General features: G+C 44.6%; 1 protein-coding gene across 3 annotated transcripts in view; it reads left to right on the forward strand.

Annotated features, from left to right (window-relative positions):
- The window catches only part of GOLGA4 (golgin A4), a 758002-nt gene that overhangs the window by 729757 nt on the left and 9174 nt on the right, over positions 1-19071 (forward strand). For 2 of the 3 annotated variants that reach the window (XM_069215119.1, XM_069215138.1), the window contains one exon: positions 3515-3578. The exons of the other annotated variant lie outside the window; for it this stretch is intronic. In XM_069215119.1, coding sequence (XP_069071220.1) covers positions 3515-3544 — 30 coding nt within the window. In that variant the 3' untranslated portion in view covers positions 3545-3578. The remainder of the gene's footprint in view (positions 1-3514; positions 3579-19071) is intronic. 3 annotated transcript variants of the gene reach the window in all.

The following is a 19071-nucleotide window of genomic DNA, read 5'->3' on the forward strand; positions in this document are numbered from 1 at the left end:
ACGATCGTGCCTTTATACAGCAGAGCTAGGCAAATCTTGCTGCTTCCTGCATCACTACTACTATTTAAAGTACATAGATCATATAGGATCAAATACCAGACATGTTATACCGATCTTGCATGCTCCGGCCTCAAATGATAGCAGTGAGTATATCATAAACATCTGTATCAATATAGATGAGGAAATGCCCCCAGTTGAATCACAAAATTACCCTCAGGTACCCGAAATAAGCCATCCAAACTCATCATTACACCGCATTTAAATATCAGCTTCATTTTGTCTCCAAACACGAGTTTGCTTGGTTCTGAAAGTACATCCTGCAAATTCAAACTTTTTATTTTGAGTTATTAGCCTAAATTAAGGAAAGGTTTCTGGAATCCCACTCATTACTATTTCTTTATCAGTTCTTATACCTCGTTTGGGGTGGCACAGCCAAGAATAGGCCTTCGTTATTGCATACCTTGTTCAAGAAGGTTGAGATTTCCAAGCGACCAAGGGCCGGATGTATGAGGCTTTTTGTAAAATGCTTTTTTGCAAGTACCAACCCTATTTTGCGAGTCGGTGACCTAGGGTTCGCGACTCGCTATTAGGAAGAGGCGTGCCAAGGATTTCCCTTCCTAATAGCAAGTCGCACTGGTATGTAGGAATGTTCTGCCACCAGGAATGCAGTCACAAAATATTTGCAGATTGTCACCAACTTCAAGTTGGTGGTAACCATTCTCAAATGTGAATGTGGGTACAAACATTTTTTAAGAGCAGGCAGCGGTCCTATGGACAACTGCCTACTCTTAAGAAATGAAAGCAAAACGTTTCATTTTTCTTTTCATAATGCATCCCATTTTCTTATAAGAAAAACGGGCTGCATTACAAAGAAAAGAAAAACATCTTTATTTAAAAAGCAGTCACAGATATGGTGGTCTGCTGAGCACAGCAGGCCACCCTCCCTGTGGAGGCTGGTCATTCCCAATGGTTCTCAATTTGTGACCTGCCCCATGAATATTAATGTGGCAGGTCCCTTGAGACCCATTTGGGAATCGCAAACAGTGTTAAACACACTGTAGTACATAGTTTGCATTATCCCAATGGTGAGTTGCAAAAATTTGCTGTTAGGAAATCGCAAACCTAAAGCTACATACATCTGGCCCCAAGATCTTTCAGATGAAATCCTTCATGTGATCATGGTGCAAGGATGACAGAGTACTAGGACATTATGTACTGTTGTTAATTGGCAAGGCGCTGTCCTTTTGTATTACAGAGTTGGCAGCCCATTAGTTTGTTCAGTGGAAAGCACCCTAGTGTTTCTTACTTTGGCAAAGTTCTGATGTGGCTGTTCAACACATTCCATCAGTTTTTTTCTTTGGTAACTCAGTTGTATAAATTCTGCCAATTATCTCGTTTATAAGCAAACTTCCAGACTCTGGGCCTAATTATGGGTATGACAGTCCTAAGACCATCGTATTCGCTGTGGTGGTCTGACCTCCACAATCTTGGCGGTCTGACCACTGGATTAACGATGCTGGTGGTCAGACCTCCAGGAGACCACCACCTCCTCCAGGATCACGGATCCCGATGGGTTGGCTGCAGTGCAAGTCATGGTTCAAGCATGGCGGTGTCGATGTCGGCACCGCCGTGCTGATCATGACTTTCCTTTATGCCAGACTTTTCATGGCGAGGTCACTGCCATCAGAAGTCTGGCGGATAGACAGGAATGGGGCCACAGGGGGGATCGTTGCACTGCCCATGACCATGTCGTGGGCAGTGCAGGGGGGCCCCTGTCAGCACACTCGGAATGCCGCTGCAGACAGTGTGCATTCCGAGTGTGCTGCCAGCGCAGTCAATGTGGCGACATTGGCCTCGGCTCTTTGTGAGAGCTGAAGCCAATTCTGGCAGACTGTCTGCGCCAGCCAGCCGGAATGGGAGTTTATAATACGGTGAAGCGGAGGCCGCAGCTTGGCGGCCGCCTCCCCACCATCATATTGGTGATCCGGTGGTCGGACTGCCAAATAAATAATGAGGCTCTATGTATAGCTGATATTTCTTATTTTGACAACAAACAGCTGTTTTTGTTGCCATTACACTACCATAAAGAGTTAACAGCAGGCTTGTCCTCCTTCATCTTCACAAAGGAACCTCTTAATATTAATTTTCATGTATTGCTTTTTTCTGAAGGTGAATTGCCCACTCTACCCTATATAGTTTCATAGGTGTGATGCTAAAGGGAGCTGGAATCAATGCATGTCTTGAGAAAAAGACTCGAATGAACATACTACTTTTAAGCTGCTAATGACGGTTGCTTCAATTGGTGGACATCTTTGTTACAACATTTTGGTTTATAGTCGATTTATTAACTACATATGACTCAACGAACAACTTTCCCTAATAAGTTTAGTGCGCATTCTACTGGCGAGCAATGGGCCACAACTCCATGGTTAGGGTGCCTTTCCATTTAGGGGATTTATAGGGCAGCTGCTAGGTTATTATATCATGCTTTCTATTTGTCGTCTTGATTCGGATGCTAAACCCAGCATTGTCTCCAAAATCTGTAGTTAAGTACATCTTTGTATAGCACAGCCTTTGTGGGTCGTCCCTCCTTCTAAATCACCTAAAGATTTCAGTGGCATTCTTTCCAAAGACGCAGAACCAGCAAAAGAATAGTATCCACTAGAAGTATCTTTCATTTGGCAAAAAGGGTTTTCATGGATGCCGTCTTTTTCTGGTAGTTACACTACTTGACCTCCGGTTACCTTGAAGGAGGATCTGGTGCCTCTGAATCTGAGGTACTGTGTTGACACAGTTTATCCCTTCTACATCGTCACTCCAGTGGTCACCACAGAATTTCTGCACAATTTTTTCAGCCTTAATGCGAGGGAAGAACGCCTACAGTATCTCAGCCACAGTAATGGAAAAATTTCAAAGAGCTAGAAAGATGCAAACGAAATACAGTGTGTGTAATACACGTTATTGTTTAAGGTACGTAACTTCCTGCTGTACTTTATTTAAAAATGCAATATTGCACAGTAATGATGCATACTGGAAGCAGGTGCGGGCAGTTGTTTAGACTGCTTGCGCTTTATGTGCCAAATTTTGGAGCTGATGGAATCAGTTTTCTGGTCTCTACCTGGCAGGCTGTCTTCAGATCTGTTTGTAATTGGGAATAGTCTGGATTTACATAAGTAGCAGATAGCCTTTACCAGGCCGTAAGCTAGCACGCTTCCACAGCTTTGGATACACCCAACCCCTCTTATATTAAATTATTTTTTGAGAACATGTTAAATGCCAATATTTGTACTTTGGTCCTGTTATGAGAAAGGGCTTTACATAAGCAAATGGAGAAATTTCTTTAGCCTCGGATAAAGAATGTGGACTAAGTTACCGTACATATATCATGATATGCAAATGCACTAATTCCATGGGTCTCGTGTTTATATATCTGTGGTACAGTCTTTAAATACGTAAATGGCAGCATGCTCGTATTAATATTGTGCACTAAGCTGTTTTCTTCCTGGCTTTGTAGTTCATCCCACCTCGCAGTGGTATCTTCTGAATATGTCATCAGTCTGTGCTTAGGTAGCATGTGGGTGAGTGAAGATTAATACATACTGCATGTTTTGTCATGTTATTAATCTTTTGATTTTAATTATTTCTTTCACCTTTGCTCACTTTCATTTGCTACATTATGCCTTCATACTGCAAGCTTCTTTAATTTACACTGTGAATGTATTTTGTTTCTTTGCAATAAATTCTGTCCGCTACCATTCAAATTAATATTATGTCTAGCTAAATTAAAAGGACAATCTCTGAATTGATTCGACTTGTGGTATGAAGCCATCAATGTGACTGCTAATAAACCACATCTTGTTGTTGTCTGTGCCCGTATGCCACTGAAGTTGCTGTCTTGTTTGTTTGATAGTAGCATTTACACAACCTGGAGGAAATAGCAATTGACCAAATAATCATTTTGATAGTATGCGTATCATTTTTTAGACACCTGCTTTTAGTTTAAGATGGAAGCAAGAGAATGCATTGGCAAGAAGGCCTCGTGTTTCACCATTTTTGAGAGCAGAGGATATTTTTTTTAATTTTGGCACCATTTGCTCCACAAATGCAGTGTACTTTGACAGTATCAAGGCATTGCTGCATTCAGCAAAGAAATAGCATGGTTATAGTTTACGCAGCGCCTAAGGGCTATTCTTGGTGGTGAAGAAAACACAGACACCTTAATAAACAAAGTCAATCTATTAAGCATTTATTGTGAAATTATTTGCCATATTCTTAAAATAAACTATGAAAAAAGCATAAACAAATTAATAAATAATTGGTTACTTTGCAGCAAAGAATTACACACGGGTATTTGAAAAACCTCACTCGACAAGGTTGCAAGCATAAATATACATTGAAATTTGTATTTCATATGTAATTTTCCCTTCATACTTTTACAATAAGTAATCACAATCTCGACTGAGGCAGAGTAGAGCTTTGAAGTAGTGATGGCGTGGCCTTTGGCTCCAAGTACTTCGCATGCTGCACTCTTAATGTTTGAAACACGAGAATCCTATGATGCACTTAGGACCTGTCAGAGCAGCTGGACGCTGTGTTTTCATGTACACACAATCACACTTTCACCCGAAATGCTTTGAAGTGTTTGTGGGAAGCAAGAGATAAAAGCACCAAATGTCATTCACGCACTTTGTAATTGAACCAGAGACCTTGCAGGTTAACCTCCGTTTAATGTGCTCACCTCCTTCTCACTTGGGCTTAAGTAACACCGTGCTGGCAGGTGTTCTTGAACCCACAGTTGCTCCTCCTAAGGAGGTATTACATTCCACTGCCAAACTCTCCCACATGACTATTTCATCGCGTAGCCCGGCTATGCCAAAAATCGAATTCAAAATGGGATGTGTAAATGCACATCAAAATAAAACCTCCTTTCTGGGGAATACACTTTCTCGAGCAAACAAAGAGGCCTCAAATGCAGGCACTATTTATGTGGCTGGTGGATCTAATATAACCTGTCACAACCATTCATGTTGCGGTGTTATGTTGTGCTTATTCACTGGCGTCTGTGATTCTTAGTGTGCTGCTAAGCTCCCTGATGCACCGTAGATCGGTGTCTTCTATGAAACTGTTTCATCTGTGTGTTTAAATAATCCCTGTGTTTGAGTCCTAATGCTGAAAAGATGGATTCAAATTCTTCCTGACGGGCCACAGTATTTCAGGTTAGCATAGGCCACAGTGATCCAGTGAAGCCGTTTGACAAAGAATATGTATTGCTCACTGAGCAAGCGATGGGACTTGCCCTCTCTTCCTTCAGCTTAAACTACACCTCCTTTGTCAAGCTAGAGCTCTTCCCTAAATTCTGGCCCCTTGACTGAACAAGCAGCAGTTCTCAAACTCTCCACCTAGGGAAACCTCACCACCAAGAGGGCCACACATTGGACCTTAGTCCCTGCTTGAAGGTAATGACAAACACATCAAATGTCAGAAAGCAGTAAAGACATGGCTCCTCCTATCTTTATAAACACAAGAAATAGAGGGATTTACATAAACTGTTAACAAGTATGCGCAGCTGTGATTTTCTCACACTCCGCCGGACTTCATATATGCCACCTGCGGCACCATGTTTGAAACACATCTTTGAACCTTAAGCACTTCTACCATGATCTTCCACAAAAAACCTACTACATCAAAAACCATTCCAACCACACACCTGCAGGAGTGCCCAACAACCAATGGCAGTCAGAGCACTTGGCAGACTTGTCATGGGTATAAAGTGCTACACAGAGACTCCAGTACAAGACGTACAGAGATTTACAATTGCAAATTCTTCTTGCTTAGCGGTATACATTTTCAGCCTTGTGTATGTCGGTTTCTGTAGGATCAAACCTTCCTAACATGCAGGTGTGAAGTGAACTTTGTACTCAAGGAGGACATACTGTCCAGGGAACCAACATGATGTGAGAGCTCCAAGTTAGGTTTTAGCTTGCCCCTCTACCAAGGTGCATCTAGAACAGAGTTGTCCGGTGTTGGTCCAGAGGGGCAGGATCCAGGTCAGATTTTCCAGATTTCAACTTAGAATAATTTTAATATCTAATTAACTGTATGGAACTCACTTATTCCATTGATCAATATCCTGAAAAAAATGCCACAGATGTGGCCCTCCGAAACGTCTTTGGTACCAGAGCTTTAGTGAAGAGGTTCTTCCTTTCAGAGTCAAACTAAGCCCAGTAAAGAGTGCGAGAATTAAGTGCATGACAAGATATTTGATTTAGAAAGCTAGTGCAGAGTGACGAGTTTGCATGATGTACTAGCTTTTGAAATAGTAAGCATCATAGCATCCACGTAGTCTAGTTACAAAGCACATTGTTCATATGCTGTGGCACAGTCTTTCCATTTATCTATGCATTTTGTCAAATACATTTATTCTCATGTGGAATGCATGGAAAGTACCAAAGAATAGTAAGAACTTTGCCACAGCGTACTACCCATGGATATGTAGTTTCAGTGCAAAAAGATGGACTAATTTGCAGTTGTTCAGAGGAATTCCACGAGTTGATGCGGTGTTACTCTGCATCAGTCTTGAAGAAGTAAAATTTGCATGGCAAACGTTTAGGCAGTTTCTGCTTTCATCTAAGAAAGGGCAGCCACTACTGAACAGGAAGGATATGCTGCTTGTTACTTCAGAAGTGTCAACTTTAGTCAAAGCGCGTTATTTTGTGGCCTTGTGATAAATCTTAGTCAGTACAGTGAACCTAAGTTGATTATGATGCCAAGGAAATGACAAAGACAATACTCATGATTGTTTTGCTAGGAAATGTTATGGCCAGTGCCATAGGTGTGAGCTGTCAGGTAGCCTGGTTTATTTATTGTGAAAAGAACTTGTCAAAGCCAATACGCTTTTAAAAGTGGTTTATTATCGCATTGTGTTACTGGCTGTAGACGGGTATTTTGGTACATGAAATCTCACAGATTACTGTAGTAGGTAATCTATGATTCTTAGGTTTGTCACATATTCCAACAAATCCTGTGTGGGTGGAGGGGTAAAAGATTTTTACTGTGATAATCCTTGTCAAGCCCTCTTGAGAGGTGTTGCATGTTTTGACACACTTTGTCATTTTATAACTGTATGCACGATGGTTGCCAGTTTATATGCATTTCAGTAAGGTCCTTGATGGGTATGGTGTCAAGCCAGTGGTAAAGGCTATGGGTCCTGTTGGTTTATTGGGAAAAGGTATGTCAGTTTCTATAGGCTTGATCTGCTTATTTTGAAAAGTTATGGCAAATCTAGATACATGATTTACTTAATGTGAAAAGTATGTGTTAATGGCAATTGGCTTTTAACTGTGATTTGCTGTTGCACTGTGCTAAAGCCTGGCAAAAGGCATTTTATTACATGGAATCCCACAAATGACCTAATAGGCAAGGGTTGAGGTATTGGTGACCCACTTGAACAAGCTGTGGAGATAAAAGATTAGCATTAGGATATTCCCTATTACACTCTTTTTGGGAGGTATTTTAAATAGTGTTGACAGCAGTAATTTTGTTCATATTAGTATTTTTATTACTGTTTACCTGATGTTCACCTTGTGGGAAAGCTTATGCTAAATGCAGTAGGTTTGACTTGTTAGGGTGACAATTAAATTATAAAAGCTATAGGCCTGATTTGTTCATTGAAAAATGTTATGAGAGATGCTGGAGTTTACATCTTTTGATTATCAAAAGTTATGACAAAGGCAGTGGGCTTCATTTATTTATTACAAAACGCATATATGTTAAGGATAATAGACCTATCAGAGTGAATTGTTACTGGGCGGTGTTAAAGCCTGCAGTCATGTATTTTGTTGTATGAAATATAAAATCTCTGACATTACATTTATAGGGAAGGTTTCCGTGATGATTACCCCATTTGAGAAACCTCAGTGATAGAAGATTTGCACTGTAATAGTGCTTGCTAGAATCTCTTCTGAAGGCCTGACAGGATTAGTTGTCTGCCAGGATCTTGTAATAAAGAAATAATTCAAATACATGCATATGCGCATTTTATATGGTGATGTGTGTGTTTTTATATATTTATAAGTAAATGTGTGTGTTTGTTGCTTTTCTAGCTCACTGTGGATCACAATGTGCTAAACCTAGCCTTAAAAAAACTCCACTACAAAAAAAGACATTTCAGGTGGGCAGATTTAGTATTGTTGATGTTGTCGATGCACTGCGACAGGAGCAGCTCGCTCTCTACCTAAACCTGGAAACTACCCAGCGTTCCTATCTTTGTTTTGCAAAATTTATGTGATGCTTTAAGCAGGTGACTGTTTGTTTTTGGACCTATACTGGGTGTCCCCTGTTTCGAGACAAAGTTATTCTTCTGTGAGGAGGTCTAGTGAAAACAAGAGTTATGTTTATTTATTCTAGGTGAGCTTTGTTGATGTTTGACAAATCAAAAGCTCTACTACTGTGCCTGCAGTGGTAAAAGACTTTTGTCATTTTTCAACTGAATGGGAGGGAGAGAGCATACCCTGATGTGCACACAATTCGCTCAGATGCTTTATGGTAAATGCAGTGCATGATAACACTTGCTTTAGTTGAATGTCTTTAGTATTCCCCATTGTTGATGTAGCCAGTGCTGGGTATCTCTAACCATGCGTTTCAGGATATTTTCCTTCTTCAGTAAAGAATAACACCTTAAATTTGGTGTTGCTGATAATGCTGCTCACAGACTTCTCATGTTTCTGTACCACACACCAAGTGCAGATGCATCTCAGTTAGCTTGCCAGCCCAATAACTCAAATGTGTGTGGAATTTACTAAAATATCTACTTGTCCGTGGGACAGGTTGCTTCTTAAATCTATTTGTCCTGTAAAAAAAAATCTACTTGTCCCTTTGGTGCCATGTAGTGCTGCAACAAATAATGACTGCAATCTCTTTATGTAAGAGCTCTGGTAATATCCTCTCTGAATATGCCAGGGCTACTACTGTAGTAGGGCTTAAATACTTGCAATTTCAATCACCTACTATAGCAGTTTTCTTATTTTGCCACGTTTCCTCAGATCTACATACTGGGGCTGGAGGAAGCAGTAAGCATTAGTTCCAGGGCTGGAATGCCTTTAAGTATGCAAACCTACTAACTTGCATGTTTTAAGGATTTTCACCAGCTCTTCTCTAATCGTTTCCCATTATGAGAAAGGCTGTAAATGTACTCCTGACAATGGCAGTAGAAGTTCTTTCAGGGTTGGGTAAAAAGTGGAGGGAAAGCAAACTTGTAAATGTTCAATAGATCTTCACATGAGCAAATCTACATATGGATATTTGCTGGTGCTAAAATACAGTTCACAAATTTTTTCTAGGAGTCCGATTTCCTGGTCTACTTCTGTAGGTTCTTGTGAACTCATGAAAGCCACTAATTCATAGACATACCCCATGGGAGCACTTTTGTGACTTTCTTTAATATAGGGTACCTAATTAGGTCTAGCGTTAACAAAGACATTTTGCTTTATTAAACTTCTATTTCTCTCTCTATCGTCTGGCTTTACTGTGAGTGATCGCATTTGCTCTTCCACAAGGAGCATATTGCCACACAAAGTAGTTTTGCTCAGTGCCAGGAACTACTGTGGTAATCAGTGGCGAACGAAACTGGTGGGGGTCCTCCTGCAAACAACATGGAGGCCCCCCCTCCAGACTCACTCAGGGCAGGTACTGTGCTGAGGGGGGACCCCTTCGTGGGGTGCTGCGGGGCCTTTGTTACGCCTCTAGTGGCAATGTGTGCTTTTTGAGACCAAAAACTTTATTCTTTTTGCCAGTGTCTGTTACAATGATGAGGGCCTGGCAGCTCCCACAACAATACCGTGTTACAAAAGCCATGTCAAAACAAGACACACACTGATTAAACCAAAGACTCACAAAAACATGTTGGATCGGTTGGCTTTGCCAGCGCTTGTTTGTTTTCATGCTTCCCATAATCTTGTTGAAAATGGTTACACTGTTGTTTCCTTTAGGAATGTTTTTGGGCAATACTAGCATGCATCAAAACATTTAACTAAGTGACGCTTTAAAGAAATAGCACATTAAATTTCCTACTTGCATTTTTTTCTGAACATTTTATTTTAAAAGCAAAGAATCATAACTCTTGCTTACAAACGTCTGCAAACATTTGCATCTAATCATAGAGCATTCTGGAAGCAATAGACTTAGACTCATATTGTTAAAATTTTCGAACGTGTGTACACTTTTTTTATTTTTTATTTTTTTTACTGGAATCACTGACAGTAGTGCAGTGTGACCTTAAAACGTTTATTTACAGCGCTTACCCTGATAATTAAGGCTTTTTATTAATGAATCATAAATACAAGTTCAAACAGCATTTTGAATGGGCACACATATTACCTCAACTGCAGACAGTTCAGTTCCCTGTAAACTAGCAGCCAAAGGGATTGTGCTGCAGGCGGTTGGGCGTACTTGTCCCAAGAACAAAATAAACATTAAAACTTGTTGCCCTTGACCCCAAACAATATGTCCCATGCGTCGGGCGATAGGAATTCCACATCCCTGTCAAAGGAGCCAATAACAAAAGATGGGAGAGCACTCTGATTGGCATGCCAGCAAATAGCGAGAACATTCACTTTAGTTCAAAGCCTTTAACTTCCTAATTTGGGGATGCTGGCATGCTGCACACAGACTTTTTAGGTTTGTGTACCACTCCCAGAGCAGAGATGATTCAGTGGCTCCTCACTGGGTGAAGAGTGTGTGCAATCCGGAACTTCTGGCCCTGAGCACATGTCCTGTGATTCGGCTTTTTCTTCAGGAAGTCCTCCTGTCATAACAGCAGAACATAGTTTTGCATCTGAGCCTGCACACCTTGCACCTAAATGAATGGAGATTGATAGACAGTTGGTGATGACAGTTGAATGCTTTCAATCTCCCACCCAAAGTGGTAAATGTCAGCCTACCTGCCAGGTGCCTGTATACCAAAAATCGATTTATGAGGAGGCTGGAGAATTTTGTTGTCTGGTGTTCTTCCTGTGACTTCTTGCTCTTACCAGATCAGCCATCTCTCTGCAAGTCACCCGTTGTGATGCGTTATCAGAAGGGACTTACATGTTTCCGCCAACACCTTTTGCCATACAACAATGGGATCCTAATTTGTTTCTTTTCTACCTGATGTGCACAGCCTTAGAACCGATGCACAGTTGTTCCCTTCTCCTGTTAACTATTGCCATACCATCAGCCAAACGAGTGAGTTAACTTCAGGTGTTGACTGTGGTACCACTCTACACTTTTTTCTTCTCCGACAAACTAGTCCTCCAGAAAGAAGGTAGTTACACGCTTCCACAAGGGCCAGTCCATCACCTTGCCAGCTTTCTATGCACTGACTCACCCCTTCAAGATCGGAAAACGGGTTCCTTCACCTCCACCCTATAAGGGTGCTCAGTTTCTTCGTTGATGATCGTACTAGGAAGATTCCAGCGGCATGACCTTCTTTCGTCAGTTTCATATGAGGGAAAAGGGGTAAAGTAGTGCAAAAGAGAACCATCCCCTAATGGATTGTTATGCATCAAGACCTACTACGGGCTAGCAAAGAAACCGCTCCGAGGCGATTTCCACTCTTATTCCATCAGAGTGAAGGCTGATACTATGGGGCTGGTGTGTGGTATGTCATTTCTGGACATATGCCAGAGAGCTATGTGTGTGTTTCTCATCACGTTTTACGATGCACTACTGCTTGAACAGCCAGTTTCGGAGGGACAGGCCCTATCGGTCCTGCAGGACTTCCTCGTCTGAGTCATACCACAGACCCCCCCCACCTAGAGAGAGCACCAGGGAGCCTGCTGTGAACAATAGCCTGGGCACGATCACCGCTGAAGCTGTGGTGCAGTGCAGCGTGATGAACAGCAGAGGTCCTAGCAGTGGCCTCCTACCTCACATACCATGATCTACCAGACACTACACTACGCTGGCTGGCTGGCAGATCCATGGTGGAAACAGAGTAAGGCAGGTATCTCAGCGTCTAAGAGAGTGAGTGGCTTACTGGGCTGGGCCACGTGACCAGTGCGCACCAAGAATTGCTAGGTGGCTGTAAAGAAGCCTGCCATTGGCTTAAGAGCAATGCAGTCCACACTCCCCCTACACATCGGAAATGCGGCCTGCCTTGGGGCCACCAAGGAGTCAATCGAGCAATTCCTTCAGTGCGCAGGGGCTGCCAGAGAGCGCCAGGAAGGCCTAATATCAGCAGCAGAGATAGAGTCTGAGGCAGTACACTGAGGCTACGGAGAAAACCCCCACTCCGGGTACTGCACCACCTCAGGAGATCTATAGCACGGTCTGAAGACTGTGACTGAGCCCTGTATGCATGTGGTGACTGGAATTCATAGCCGGGACATTCCACGGGCCAACCCGGTTGTATCCTCTCTGTCCTCCCCTTTCAAAATGAGATCATAGTCTAGTTTGAGACTTGAGGGACCCCCATGGTTTTGAGATACTAGCAACGCTAACCACTGCTAACTCTGGGTGGGTCTCTCCAACCCCCCCCTTCTCTTACAGCAGTCAATCATGAGACTAAAAGGCCCCAAACTGGGGCCCCTTCGGTGCTCCATGATGAGACTGCGTTCCAAGACAAATCTATACATGCCCCTACAGTGGAAAGAGCCCTGTAGGATCGCCATCCAGATTTGATGTCCTCTTACAGGCTGTACAAGTCTTGCAGCCAGCCCTGGAGCCCAAACTAGATGCCTTAGTGCAGGATGTGGGACTACTGTGAGTGGACTACAAGAAGCTGTAGGACAAGGTGGACTCAATGGAATCTGACATGGTAATGATCCAACCCATAATGGCTGAGTTCCACAATCTACCACCTCCGGAAGAGGGTGTGGTTCCTATGATCGCAAGCGAATGGTGCTGAAGGATGTGCCTGCCAAAACAATATTTGGATTGTGAACACCCCATAGGGCGTAGAAGGCCCAAGCATGGACCTGTTTCTGAAGGAATGGCTAGTTACCATGGTGCTGGAGGGGCACCTTTTTCTCTGCTGAAAGACTGCACAAGGTCCCTGGCAGGCCTGTGCCGCCGTGCTCTCTATCCAGACAGGTGGTAGCCCGGTTGTTCAACTACAGAGACGGAGACCACATCCTCCAGGCCAATAGACCTGGAGCCCCTGGGCAAACAGCTGAGTCAGCATCTTGACTGAGTACAGTGCAGCTGTGCAGAAATAAAGTGAATCCTTCCTGGATGTCAAGTCTTGTCTCGGACCGTTGAACCTGTGGTACGCCCTAATGTTGAGAGTCATGGACGGAGGTACAGCATGATTCTTCATATTGCATTGTGAGACATGTGCCTGGTTGGAAACAAAGGGGATCTCTGGATTCGTAGACTCATTACATTACATGAAGAATCTATAATAAGTATAGTACGTTTAGTTCATAGAAAGTTTGTGCAATGCTGTGATAACATAGTTTAAACTTTTGTCCAGAGGCAAGTGACTGCACCATATAGAGATCTCAGTGATTGTACTTAACCTTTTCTTGAGGAATATGTTAATTATTCTGTGATTCACAAGTTTTTAAATGTTAGAGCTTGGTGTGTCTATAGAGTTTTGATTTTGATGTAGAGTAACTTAACATTGACATGCACCACTAGCTTCGGTTGCAAAGCCGATGGCTGCACTCCATGCTGATATGATTTAATTAACTTTCATGGAAGATAATTTCAATTTCATTACATATAAGGAATAGAGGAAAGTCCTTTGATTGGCTGACAGTTGCTTACATGGTGACTGGAGCTTCTGCGCTAAGGTGTCATTTAGTTAGGCACAGCTTAATCTTTAAATATGCTAATTAGACAAAAGGTGATGATGGGCAGGGAAGCCTAAAACATCCTGGGATCCGCCCTTATGTCGTCAACGTAGGCTCCACAGGGCAATTAACCAGTCCTCCTTTGAAAGGTGAAAATCGATGCCTTTGTTTTCCAAGCCTTCTAAAGTGTGTGCTTTCAGAGTCTCTGTGCACTGCATGGAAAGAGCTGTTGGGTGGGCACCCACACTTGCAGCTAAGAGGGAACAGTGCTTCAAACAATACTACAGTGCTATGTATACCATCCCAGTGAGGAACCTGAGAATCCTTTGTGAAAGACTACCTAGATAAAATCACATGACCCGGATCACCAAACTACAAGGATTTGACCTAGAGGAGCCTATTTCCCTTGAGGCGATGAAGTAGGCGTTTAAACATATAGCTACGGGGAAGATGCCGGTCAACAATGGCTTGCCTATTGAATTTTATGCGATATATGCCTCACGTCTAGCACAAAGTTTGTCAGTGCTTCTGGAGTCAAAAACTAAAGGACTGTTGCTCACCTCTATGAGAGAGGCCTTGTTAGTGGCCCTTCCTAAAGCTGGGCAGTATCCTTTAGAGGTCGGGTCATACCCTCCCTTGTCCTTACTCAAATTTGACTGCAAGATATTGGGGAAAATCCAAGTAAATCAGTTAGCACCTTCAGTCTATGAAGTCTAGGACAGGTCCCGGCCAGAAAAAAAGGACCACTGGGTAGCTTCCTTAGACACCGAAAAAACTTTGATAAATTGTATTGGCTTTATTGGATGGAAGTGCCTCGCCAATTGGGAATAGACCCAGAGTTTCTGGGATGGGTGCGCCTTCTTTACCCCCACCACTCGTATGGGTCTTTATGGGCAAAGTGGTTTCTGACAGCTTCCCAGTTTGAAGAGGGACCAGGCTAGACTGCCTACTTTCACCCTTGGTCTTTGCTCTGGCAACGAACCTCTAGCGTGCCTGCTACAAGCCTAGGGTCCTAAGTGGGGCCTTGAAATTGCAAATAGATTGCATATAATATTGTTGTATGCTACTGATGCACTATTTTATCCCTGCAATGACCCCAACAAGCTAGGACTCCTGATGACCTCTCTGAGCAAATTTGGAGGTGTCTGGCGTACATATAAACTGGAGGAAATCGTACGTTTGTTCCTGCTAATATCCTTATCGGAGGAACAGACACACTCGGTACCAGCAGTCGAGATTCAGTGGCACTTTGACACCTTCAAGTATTTAGGAGTCAACATTTACCATGAAGAAAGTGACCTGCTAGATTGCAATCTTGGTAAGGCAATGGAAGCGATACATCATTCAGCTTTCCTTATGGTGCTTCTTACCTCTTAAGCTCATAGGCTGAGTGGCCATTTCCAAGAAATTAGTCCTTCACTTTTAGTTATATTTTTTTGCTACTCTGCTGGTAATAATCTGTCAGCTGTTTTTCAGAGTACTACGTCCACTATTAAAAGCTCTGGCAAACGTAGGGTTGCCCTCTCGAGACTATATACACCACTGGTGGAAGGGTGACTGGGTGCCCCAAATCATCAGTTGCATTACGTTGCAGCACAGTTTCAGTGGCCAATGTGTTGGCTAGCCAGCATCCATAAACCGGAACAAGATGACATCTTTCCGTGACTCTGATTCCTACATATTGCATTCCCGAATGACAAGGGGGAAGGTTACCACTCTCAGGAACATGCTCATGGTAGTAGTAAAATGTAGTTGGCAAATGTATCCAGTCATGGATCAGGAGGGCTCCATGTGCACTAGAATCATGCTGTGGACCCTTCTTGACTGCCACCAGGTCACACAACACCTGTTCATGGCAGGAGGCGGGAATACACACCTGGGGCATCTTTTCAAGGGGGCTGTGAATCCCCTTTGAGGAACTGAGACCCAGTACAGCATAGGGCATGGACGTCAGTTAGTGTTCGCCAAGGGTTGCAGTTGCAACCCACTGGCTTGCCCCTTGCCACCCCTCGAATCAGTGCCTGAAACACCAGGTCAGCTCATCCTAATGGAAGTAGGTTGGGGCTCTACTTCTCTGGTGTTATGTCTATGGGTATAATAAAAATGAGTAGTTTTCTTGAATATGACAGTATATGACGGATAAGGTAAGTAGGAATGCTTTTAAATGTATGTTGTATGTATGCTTGCGGGTGAGAGTGTGGGTGAATGTGTGGGTATTTCGGCTACCCCTTGCATTTTGGTAAATTGACACCCATGGCATAGGGCCAGGCAGCTTCCTCTTGCACAGCGCACTGCTGAGCAGACTGAAGCCGAAGTGGGACACCAGGCAAAGAGCTGGTGATCTTTATGGGACTGCTGGTCATGCACTAGAACTACTGCAAGGCCATAACAGTGTTATATAATCTACTGTTGCAGATGCGAGACGTTTAAGATTCAATGTCCATTTGTGACAACTGTAGGTAGATCCCCTACACTTAAAGATCACAGAGGACAAATGAGGATAACGTTTGGGTAGCATTATATCTGATAGAGACTTCTAGTTGCAGATTCCTTACCTTAGAATTTCCCCCAGGGGTGAGACTGGATCCGGAGACTTTTCTTTGTGCAGTAACCTTGCGTGCCGATAGGTGGCATCGGTCGACTCTGCATCCATCGTTGGCGTCATGGTCACTGCGATGCCGTCTGGGTCGAATATAGGCGCTGCCTAGGTGCGTTGACGTCAGTTTCTTTCTTTCTGAGGACGTACCCGATGACTGGGTTTAAGCCTTGCCAGGATTGTCAGCGACTGACGTCGGTGATGGATCCGCATCTGGTCTGTTTGTGGTGTCTGGCGCACAACCATGACCCAAAGTCGTGCTCCGAGTGCTGGGCCATGCACTTGAAGGCTTTGAGGGAGCGGTCCCTAAAGCTAATGGCAGCCTGGCGTTTGACTCCCCATCACCATCGGGTCTTGTTCGGGAGGAAGGTCCTCGAAGTCATCGGGACATTCGGGTAAGAAAAAGAAGTCATCGAAGGCCAGGCATTCTTCGACTTCACCCCATCACTCGGACGATGCAACGCGGGAAGAGCGTCAATTTTCTAGGCCTCAGTCCGCGGAGCCTACTACTGGGTCCGCCCGCGCCGCCTCGACTTTCCAGGAGCTGGAGCGACCCCTGCCCAACTAAAGGAATTTTATGAGGGCATGTGCCTTTGCAGCCTGAGGAGTCGGAGGGGGGGCCTTCGGGTTCCGCTTCAGCCACCAAAAGTCCCTCTGGATCTGCATCCATATCCATCCTGGAACGCGTCGCACCACTGAGACCTTTCCCGACATCAGTTGGGCCCACAATTGACCTCTACCCGAACCTGGTCCTCGATGGCCCAGAGCTGAAACAGCGTCAGTCGACGCTACTTCTGACTATGATGGGGCCTAACCGCCCCAGGTTGGATTCAGACCCTTTTTAATATGGGTATGAATGTAAGGAAGGGTTGGCGGGGTCGCTGGACCCTTATGAATAGCAGCAAGAAGATCCAAACATGGATTGGGCTCAGGAATTGGGCGAGGCTAGTGGTCTTGATACCTTCCTAGACACTGGCTTGCTGTCTCCTCCTACCGTGGCTACGGCGGAGGGAGCTTCTTACTCCATGGTGGTCAGTAGAGCAGACTGGGTCCGTGGCCTTGAATTGCCTACTTTTGCAGCCAGGTCTGATCTCCTGACAGAGGTGCTGCAGCCCAGCCCATCTGCTTCTGAGCCTCTTCTTCCATTCAATGAAGCCCTCATCGATGTCCTTCTGGGTACCTGGTCCAAACCCAGCACAGGGCTCCTGTGAATAGGGCAATCACTCGCCACCATCGGCCTGCCCCGAACGACCCTAAATTCCTGACGTGACACCCCACGCCTGAAAACTTGGTCATTCAGGCATCTTAGTCATCTGGTGCATTCTTTTCCGTTCCCCCGGATAGGGAATCAAAAAGACTGGACCATCTTGGGGAAGAAGTTGTTTTCTTCCTCCAGTCTGGCATTGCGGTTGTTGAACACTGCGTGCCTCTTGGGCTGTTATACCCACGCCTTGTGGGACACGGTCACACAAGTTTTGCCGTAGATCCCGGAGGAGGCCCATGTGATTGTCTCCCAGCTGTTGCTGACAGGAGAGACGCGGCCAAGTTGACCATACGATGTGGGCTGGACACGACTGACTCTCTAGGTAGATCGGTTGGGATGACAGTGGCATTATGACGCCACGACTGGTTGAGACCTTCTGGTTTTTCGGGGTTGTCAGCAGACCCTCATGGACATGTCCTTTTGATGGCTCTCATCTCTTTGGAGATAAGACGGACTTGGCGCTGGAGAGATTTAAGGACTTCTGGGCTACAGCTCAGACCTTTGGAACTTCCACTGCCCCTCACCCCCACCAGTCCGCCATACTCCCCTTTCGTGGCCACAGGAGGGGCTCCCTGTCACGTCCCTTTCTCAGCCACCATGCCACGCATGCTATCCAGCTTCTGTGTGGCCATGGACATGGAACCCCACAGGCTTGTGGGAAAGGGACCCAGAGGTCTGTCCAGTCCACCCCTGCCCCCGCTGCAGTCTCCAACCCTTTCTAGTCTGTCCCCCCACCTCCAGCCAGTTGGCGGCAGGATATACTATCACCGGCCCCACTTGGAATCCATCACAATGGACATGTAGGTTTTGCAGATTGTCCAAAGGGGCTACTCCATCCCCTTCGAGACTTGCCTTCCAGCCATGCCTCCATCTTTTGGCCACCTGATGGAGGATCATTTACCACTTCTACGCGAGGAAGTTGCAGCTCTCTTGGCAAAGGGGGCCATAGAGAGGGTTCCTGCACCAGAAGTAGACTGTAGTTGTTATTCCCGCTACTTTCTGGTGCCCAGAAAGGACAAGGGCTTACATCCTATCCTCGACATCAGAACCCTCAATCTCTTCCTCATGAAGGAGAAGTTAAAAATGCTCACCTTGGCTTTGGTCCTTTCTGCCTTGGACCCAGGAGACTGGATGGTGGCGTTGAACTTGCAAGACACTTATTTTCATATCCCCGTCTTGCCTGCCCACATGCGTATCCTAGGATTCGTGGTAGGTCACGAGCATTTTGAGTTTATCATGCTCCCCTTCGGCCTTACCAGTGCCCCTTGGGTGTTCACGAAAGTGATGGCTGTGGTTGCAGCTCAAATGCGCAGGTCGGGTATTTCAGTCTCCCTCTTTCTTGACGACTGGCAGACAAGCCCCAGAAACGAGTCTCCCACCTTCAGACTATGACAGCGCATTTCATGCATATGCTGGGGTTCACTATAAACATGTCG

Source organism: Pleurodeles waltl, chromosome 2_1 (genome assembly GCF_031143425.1).
Source record: "Pleurodeles waltl isolate 20211129_DDA chromosome 2_1, aPleWal1.hap1.20221129, whole genome shotgun sequence".
NCBI lineage: Eukaryota > Metazoa > Chordata > Amphibia > Caudata > Salamandridae > Pleurodeles > Pleurodeles waltl.